The 9,181-nt window shown below is 35.7% G+C and overlaps 1 protein-coding gene across 1 annotated transcript; it reads left to right on the top strand.

Moving 5' to 3' along the window:
- Positions 1–551: 551 nt before the first annotated feature.
- LOC131046945 (DNA replication licensing factor MCM5) lies at positions 552–8,250 on the top strand. Its single transcript, XM_057980776.2, has 18 exons — positions 552–899; positions 1,219–1,333; positions 1,457–1,600; positions 1,694–1,873; positions 1,970–2,068; positions 4,858–4,991; positions 5,090–5,195; positions 5,279–5,413; positions 5,503–5,580; positions 5,759–5,863; positions 6,075–6,166; positions 6,428–6,560; positions 6,669–6,764; positions 6,857–6,948; positions 7,026–7,116; positions 7,216–7,455; positions 7,588–7,689; positions 7,955–8,250. Exons 1-18 carry the CDS (start codon positions 742–744, stop codon positions 8,036–8,038), a joined length of 2,184 nt encoding a protein of 727 aa, XP_057836759.1. The 5' UTR covers positions 552–741; the 3' UTR covers positions 8,039–8,250.
- Positions 8,251–9,181: the final 931 nt, after the last annotated feature.

Genomic DNA, 9,181 nt, shown 5'->3' with positions numbered 1-9,181 from the left:
TTGATTTCTAAAACTTGGTAGATCATTTTTGAAGTTGTAGATTTGACCTTACATTATTTATAAAACAAATCTAACCTCAAATAAGAAACGAATGGATTTAAGAACTAAGGCCAAACTATAAGAGAAATATATAAATAAAAGTAGATCAAATTCAAATTATATACTAATTATTAAAAAAAAAAAAATTATAATCAAAATGAATAAGAAAAAATATACGAAGACATACTATTTTCAACATTGCACTACCTTGAAAGTGGAATAGAGTAAAGATCAAATGGAGGAATAGGAAACGTTTGCCTTTTTTTAATTTATATTGAATTGAGGAGGATCTAGGTGCCTTCAACATGAACCTTAGACTTTAAAGCAATTGGTTGTGGAGAATAGGAATGCATAATTCGTTTTTCTTTCTTGATTTGTAACTCCCATCTATGTTTAATAAATTTTTAAACCTTTGAAATTAAAATTAAAAATAAAAATTGCATTAGTGTTTTTCTTGGCGGGAAAAGTCTCGCACAGTATTTTGGCGCCAAGGTTACTTGATTTCCCGCCATATTATGGAGAGACCAAAGGCTTGGTCTATCACAACTCCGGGCTTGGATTTTGTTACATTTCTAATATTGTGATAGGAATTTTTGGGTTCGAATCGTTCCAGCCAAGATCACAGACTGGGAGTCACTATTGTTTATCTTTCTTGAGCAGGATTAATCTGTTTCCTGTGAAGACGTAGTGAATTTAGCCATTATGTCTGGGTGGGACGAGGGGTCTATTTTCTACAGTGATCAAGCCCAGTTTCCGAGAGGCGATCCAGATCAGGGTGCCCTCACTCGTCATTCTGCTTTGCGCAAATTCAAGGAGTTCATTCGCAGCTACAATGGCGAAAAGGGCGATTATCCCTACAGGTAGTGCACAACAATTGCAGTTTTGGTCCATATTACTTTCTGTTTTTTTTTCTCTATAGATTTTTCTTTCTTAAATTTTGTTTACTGTTCAGTTTCATGACATAGATACAATAATAAGGTATCTTTAAATCTTTTAGTTTGTTTTCTTGTGGAACCATGTGTCATGTTCAGCTTGCCAAGTCTCCTTCCTGATTCAGGGCTTTTTGTTAAGTACTCTGCACCACAAGTAGATGATATTGGGATTTATTAATCTGCCGGTGAAAGCTTAAAGTTGTTGATGCCTATCATTTATAAAGGTAATGGCTGTTATTTTGTGCAGAGAGAGCTTGATACACAATCCCAAGTTTCTACTAGTTTCAATGGAGGACATTGATTCTTTCGATGGAGATTTGTCCGAGAAGATCCGTAAATCTCCTGCCGATTTCTTGCCTCTGGTTTGCTTCCGAAAACCCCAATGGAAATAATTGACTGTTTATTCCATTTAAGGTTAGGTTTTTAAAGCTTTGAATTTCGTGAAAAGGGTTCTGAAAGAGGGCTTTGTTATGGCCTTTGGACAGTTTGAAACTGCTGCGTCTGAGGTGTTGGGTGCACTTAAATCCAAGGTGACCGGAGAAACTGGTGAAATGGAGGAGCCAACAAGCGGAGAAGTGCAGATTCTCCTGTGTTCCAAGGAAAACATTATATCTATGAGATCCCTTGGTGTGAGTATTTGAGCTTATAATGGTTTAGGATTGTATTCAAAATTGCTTATTCAATATGGAATAATTGCAGAAAGAAATCTTCTGTTTTTCTAGGCCGAGTTTATCTCAAAACTGGTGAAGATCTCTGGAATAGTTATTGGCGCATCCAAAACAAAGGCCAAGGCTACATATGTCTCTTTGCTCTGTAAGAACTGTAAGAATGTGAAATCTGTTCCATGCCGGCCTGGACTGGGTGGTGCCATAGTGCCTCGTTCCTGTGATCATGTTCCCCAGGTGGATTTCTTTAATATCAAATCTTGCGCATTAGGCCTAGTTTTTTATCGAAATACCTTTTTGGAGTGGGCTAAAGGATTCCTTTTTTTAATGTAGCCTGGAGAAGAGCCTTGTCCCATAGATCCTTGGGTTATAATTCCCGATAAAAGTAAATATGTCGATCAACAGACCTTAAAGCTGCAGGAGAATCCAGAGGTGAGCTTTTAAAAATAAATTTTACTTTTACATTGATCTATTGCTAGATACACTACAGCTTGTAAATTAATTTTATGAAATGACATCGTTGGGCTTTTGCCGAAAAATCTATGAAATGATATGTGGCCTTTGTGAATTGAGCAATGCGATAATTACAGTTTGATCATTGTTTTTTAGAATCTTCTACGGCATGTTTTAATATTTGTTTTCAAATTTATTTGAAGCGAAATGTTAATTATCTTTGATAAGACGCGAGACCGATTCTGTTCAATTGGATAAGCTCCAATATTCTCCTTTATAACTTTATTACAGTTACATAGTCTCTACCCACATAATTTAAAGAATCGTACATACTGCTCAATTCATGTCCGGATGCTTATATCCTGCATTGGAAAGCCCATGACCAAGACATGGATGTTGCAGCAACAGGCAAAGCTGACTTCATCATAACTTCAATTTTAGCACAATCTTTCTCATCTTGAAAAAACACTCCAGATTTCCTACCCATATAAATTAAAGAAAGATTATACATACAACTCAAATCATGTCTAAATGCTTATATTCTGCACTTGTTGTTAGGCATGCGGAAAGGGATAAAAGTACTTTACATCTTGTAAAAAGACCTGCAGAACTTATCAGGGTGTAATAGTGACCCGCTTTGGGGATAAATGAGATTAAAGCTCATAACAAAATATAAGAAACATTAACCAGCATCCAAATATGTGATAGGAAAGCCCATGACCAAGCTTTGGATGTTGTAGTAGCAGGCAATTTGACTTAATCACTTCATTTCCAGCATAATATTTTTTAGCTTGAAAAAAGTACCTTATTTGGAGCTGTAGTGAAACAATCAGTCCACTCTTGTCAGTTCTGATTACTTTTATGATAATCGCCAGAAATTGGGGCTGATTTGATCAAAATTCCGTCTGGCTGCTATCCTGATAATTGTAGAGAACCATGATGCATATACAATTCTACATTTCTTTGATCTATTTTAGTAGCAGCTATCAGAATTATTTACACGCCTCTAGGCATGGTTCCTGTTATCTATGAGTGATTGGAAAATTTGAACCCTACCGTAAGCTGCTGTGTCAATCATTAAAACTTCATAACCCAAGATTAAGTGAGAACATCCCATCAATATTACATCACCTGGACTGTTTAAACACTTGGATAATTGTATACGAGCAAAATTTGAGACAAAGCAAAATGGAAGAGTATGTGATCTTTCATGAGTGACAATCCTCAAACTAGCTTGGTCAGTAATTTCAATCTTGATGCTACCATACAGGGCATAATAATGAAACAAGGATAATATCATAATTGCTAATTGCATTTCTGAGGAAAATTTAGGAACTCCCCTTTTGAAAGCTATTTCCATATTGTTAATGAATAACATAGGAAGTGATAGGCATCACCGATCACTCTATAGAAGAGATAATACCCTTAGTTAAATATTAGCAAAGGGAAGATTAATGAACAACATAGGAAGTGATAGGCATCTCCGATCACTCTATAGAAGAGATAATACCCTTAGTTAAATATTAGTAAAGAGAAGATTATGTATATCAAGGAAAATCTTCATCCTTTCACTCTACTAATAATATTGAGTAACATTCATGAATAGGCTCTCAATACCAATGGATTATTTCATAACTTTCATTATAATAATGGAAGTTTGAGTTTGTAATATGCCTAGTGTATAACCAATCTTATATCATGGAAAGTTTTACATTTATGCAATATTTCATGTTATACCTTTGCTAATTTTTAGTAAAGAGAAGATTGTGCACATCAAGGAAAACCTTTATCCACTTGTCATAGGCATATTTAGTAGCTATGTTTAGTGGCTAGGTAATTGTAAAACTCTACACATATTGGATAAATGAAAATTCCAAGAGCAACAGCAAATCCATTTTTTCACAATTTGCACAACTATGGTAGTTTGAGTTTGTAACATGCTTGATATAAAACCAATCTTGTTTTATGGAATGGTTTACATTTATGCTATATATTCATGTTTTTATTGTCTTTAATATAAGAGTCTTTTTTTTGTAAACTCAATGTCCCTTTTCCACAAAGTACATAAAAAGAACTCCATGTATTATTATAACAAGTTCGAAACAAGAAGTATTTTAAATGCCTTTTTAAATCCCAGTCAATTTTATATTGACCATTCCACTCTTATTCATGTTTCCATAGATTTGAAAACAATTGACATTGTTTATTTTACTTAATTTAAAATATAAAAGTTAAATATTTATATACTTATAAACTAGATGGCTCAAGCTTAAAGTTTAAGCTTTAAATAGCTTATTATGTTGTGATGCTTATGGTTTGTATTCTTTGATTTAGTTTAGCAGAACTTTTTGACCGTACTTGTAGCCTTGTAGGATATAATCGTCAAATGTAGTTTCTCTCCCCAAAAAAGGAGTTTCTCTCGACTTTTGAAATTTTCTTCAAATTAAGAATAAAATTAGTTTAAAATAAAATAAATATGTTTTTCCTGAAACAGTTCAGTTGCATATTTGCATTTGCAACTACAGAATTATGAGGAGTGTCGATGAGATTGTGTTAAAAGGTTTTAGGAGAAGTTTTCGCCATATGTGAGAAGCAAACAAACTGCTCGTTTAATAGAGAATGTGTGGCAACGTAGGATGTTGCATTCAATCATTGTTTACGAAGAATGTTCTCTTAATTATGCTGGTCTTGGTAAATTAGTGCAAAAATGTTATTACTCTTCAAAGTTTTGCTTCTTAACACGATACATATTGCTTTCCTCTGTGAAGGATGTACCCACTGGAGAGTTGCCTAGGAACATGTTGCTTGCAATTGATCGCAATCTAGTACAGTCAATAGTACCTGGGACAAGAGTGACTGTAATGGGTATATACAGTATTTTCCAAGCAAACAATTCTTCTGCGTAAGTATATATATATTATTTTCAGATTATAAGTTGTAGTAGCCTACTTGCTGTATCTTAAACTAATCTTATTCAAATTGAAAATTTCATTTTCACAGACAAAAAGGAGCGGTAGCCGTCAGGCAGCCTTATGTCAGAATTGTAGGTATTGAACAAGCTACTGAGGCTAACAGCGGAGGCCCCACTTCCTTTACTGCAGATGAAGTAAGATTCTGCATTCTCCTTTTTATTTGATAAAATAAATTTCTACGAGCTTCTCTCTAATTATCTGTTACATGGTTCCTTAGGAAATGGAGTTCAAAGAGTTTTCTCAGAGGCCTGATGCATACACAAAGGTCTGTTCCATGATTTCACCATCTATATTTGGTCATCCTGATGTTAAGAAAGCTGTGGCTTGTCTTCTCTTTGGAGGATCAAGGAAGGTATGTTATTTGCAACACTTAAATGCTACTACTGTAAGTATGCGTTTTTGACATCTGCAATTTAAATGTTTAATTTTGTTTTGTTGCAGAGATTACCAGATGGGGTAAGATTAAGAGGAGACATCAATGTTTTGCTATTGGGCGATCCATCAACTGCTAAGTCGCAGGTTTGTTTTGCCTCAGTTGAGTTCTTTATGGATTATTAAGATGCCCAAGCATTCTTAAAGCTAACGGCAGCCAAAATTCGCAGAATAATCTAAAACGATTGTCATGCTTGGATGCTCTTTGGTGCATGTTGGTTTTCTGTCTTGTGAAGTACTCTGTTGTTTATTATGATAATTGCAGTTCCTTAAGTTTGTTGAGAAGACAGCTCCAATAGCTGTCTACACTTCTGGGAAAGGGTCTTCAGCTGCTGGTTTAACAGCTTCTGTCATTCGTGACCCTAGCACGGTATGTAATTGCTTAGTTAACCATCTAGTATTCATCTCTCTTTCTCTATTTCACTTTTTAATTCTTTGTCTTTGCTCATTGGGGTTTGCAAAATATTGAGTTGTCAATTTTGAAGAGATGCAAGGTTTCTGTATCTGCTTAGATATTGTAACGAACAAAAGCAGGGCAGAGTAAAAAATAGTGTGATAAAAATGCATTCTCTTTATTGCAGCGGGAGTTTTATCTTGAAGGAGGGGCAATGGTTTTGGCCGATGGAGGGGTTGTTTGTATTGATGAATTCGACAAGATGAGGGCAGAGGACAGGTAAATGATTTTCTTTCATCCATTCGTTGTATGACTGAGTCTAGGTTATTATATTGCCATCCTTTACTTTAGCCACTGTTATGGCTTGAAAAATTCCAGCCACTGGCTTGATAAGGATCCTTTCATTTTGTGACTACCCACATTGCTAGTAAATATACCAAGTACTGGTTCTTATACATTATTTCAACTTAGGGGTCTGTAAATGGATCTTGAATGGCACTGGCACTCGTATGAAACTAACTCCTAATTTATTCCAAACAGGGTTGCAATTCACGAGGCAATGGAACAACAAACAATATCCATAGCAAAGGCAGGCATTACAACTGTTCTCAACTCCCGTACCTCGGTGCTTGCAGCAGCGAATCCACCTTCTGGACGTTACGATGATCTCAAGGTGTGTCATCGATCGTTATTCTTAAACTTTATGGAGCATGTTACATGTTATAATTATGGTATGACATCATACTGATACGATAGGAGTGCATTTTTGAAATGTTTCTAGACAGCACAAGACAACATAGATTTGCAGACAACAATTCTTTCTCGATTTGATCTTATTTTCATTGTGAAGGATGTTCGGATCTATGATCAAGATAAGGTATGCCTTGATGAAACATGACATGATAATATTGAAGTAAATATAGCCTAGGCCAAAAAGCCACGGACTAACACATTTATATTTATGTTCAGCTTATTGCGAGTCATGTTATAAAAGTACATGCGAATGCAGGGCAAACCACCAAGGATTCAGATGCCCTGGATAGAGAAAACTGGCTTAAAAGGTAAGGATAACGCGGTGTTAATGATGTTGTCATTTGCTGCTGTTGATTAGTAAAGCATGCTAATTTATTTTTAACAGATTCATTGAGTACTGCCGAGTGAACTGCAAACCTAGGTTATCAGATGCTGCTGCTACCATGCTACAAAACAACTATGTTAGAATTAGACAGGTGTGCTATGATGCTCAGTCCATTTATTATTTTCTGTATGCCACAATGGTTACCAATTGATTGAGTACTAACATCAAGTATTTAACCCAAATGTTTCAGCAAATGCGCCAACAAACCCATGAAAGTGGGGAAGCTGCACCTATACCAATTACTGTAAGGCAATTAGAAGCCATTATTAGGATAAGTGAGTCCATTGCAAAGATGCGATTGTCACCTGTGGCAACAGAGGAACATGTAGCGGAAGCCTTGAGACTTTTCAACGTATCTACAATGGATGCTGCACGTTCTGGCATTACTGATCAAATAAACTTGACACCAGAAATGAGAAACGAAATTCAGGTCTGTATTGTATGTTACTGAGTAATTCCGAAATCATGTCTGTTCATTGCACCTATTTTTTCAAAATAGAAGTACAATGTATGCGAAGCATGAGCTGCACTTGACATGATGCAAATTATTTTCATGTAACAGCAAGTCGAGACACAGATAAAAAGGCGAATGGGAATTGGCAATGTCATGTCTGAGAGGCGCCTTCTTGATGATTTAGCAAGAATGGGATTTAATGAATCTGTTGTAAGAACCCACGACTCTTTCTTTTTGAGTTTGGAACATGTTTATTCTTGAGAGAATATTTAATGTAGTTTTCTTAAAACATATTAAGACGATCTCTTGTTAACAAGCCGTTTAAATTAATGAGATCTGTAGCTGAAGTAAGGTCACTGCGTCACTTTTGGGGCTTGCTACAAATGTGCCATTTAGTACAATGTTTTCTCAATCGTATTATCTGCCCATGTCTTCAAAAAAGTCTTGGACTGATTGCCTTTTGCCCTTATTGTAGGTGAGAAGAGCCCTTGTTGTCATGCATCAGAGAGATGAAGTGGAATACAAGAGAGAGCGACGTGTCATTGTCCGCAAAGCATAAGCTTCAACGCCTTGATTATGCTACTGCCACATACAGGGCATAATTAGGGGGCTGATGCTATGCAGGAAATTGTATTTGGGTGTGAAAGGCGCAGCATCAAAGTTTTAATAGACTGGTCGATTCCAACTTGAGGGAAGATCCTGTTCTGGTGTAATTTAAAACTTTGATTTTATCAACAAATGCTTTGATCTATAACATAAATCCCTTACATATGGTTCTTATCTTAGCATGTTTAAAAATTACTCAAATCATCTTTAATTGCAGGACTGGATATTATTAATTTATCCGGTCCTCAGCAAGGAAACGATTCTTTGGAAATAAGGGATAATGTGTTCCAAATTATAGTCTTGTTTCACCTCAATGACAGCTGCTCTAGACTGGTAGATTATCGTCTTCATTTTGAAAGCGCACCCAACCAAAGAACATACCAAAGAGAATAGGGATCCATAATGGGAGATAGTAGAGATGCATGCCACTAAATCTAATAGACTGCTTAAGTAAATAATTAACCCTTTCAGCATTAAATTAAGCAGTCTACTTGACCCTTGATTGAGAAGGTTGAGGAGCTAGTTTGCAGTTATCAATATTGAGCCTCCTCCCTAAGATATATAAAGTACTGGGGAGAACACTTGCATGCTAAGCATTGCATTTGAAAATATTATGCACAACACCCCATTCGTTATTATTATTTTTCAATTCTGTTTATAGCATTCACAAACTTAGCATGTAAGCAGTACGATGATCAGCGGGTCGAATCTTCATTTTCATAGGGATATGACCGGATATTTGATTTGAAACTGTATGATGAATTTGGCAATCGGTTTATTTTTTCCAGTGATAAACAGTGGACAGCATCGAGCTATGTATAAACAGCTGGACCTCAAAACGGATATTTTTTTGAATGATGTCCGACATTATCCTTTGCCCAATGATGCAGTTTATTTATACATCTGCAGCAAATGATCACATATCTTTCTCACTTGGGTACCAGTTACTGCCAAATAAAGCAAAAAGTGCTTATTCTCAAGGATTTTTAGTATGCAAGAAAAGCTGGTATAAGAAATCCTAGTGTTGGTGCACAAATTATTTGGAAGTGTTACAAATTGTGAAGCTATTTTTAATAATTTAGACCGGAAAATAGCT

This window comes from Cryptomeria japonica, chromosome 9, assembly GCF_030272615.1.
Source record: "Cryptomeria japonica chromosome 9, Sugi_1.0, whole genome shotgun sequence".
NCBI lineage: Eukaryota > Viridiplantae > Streptophyta > Pinopsida > Cupressales > Cupressaceae > Cryptomeria > Cryptomeria japonica.
Note: the sequence above shows the minus strand (reverse complement) of the source record. Positions and strands in the feature narration are given on the sequence as shown.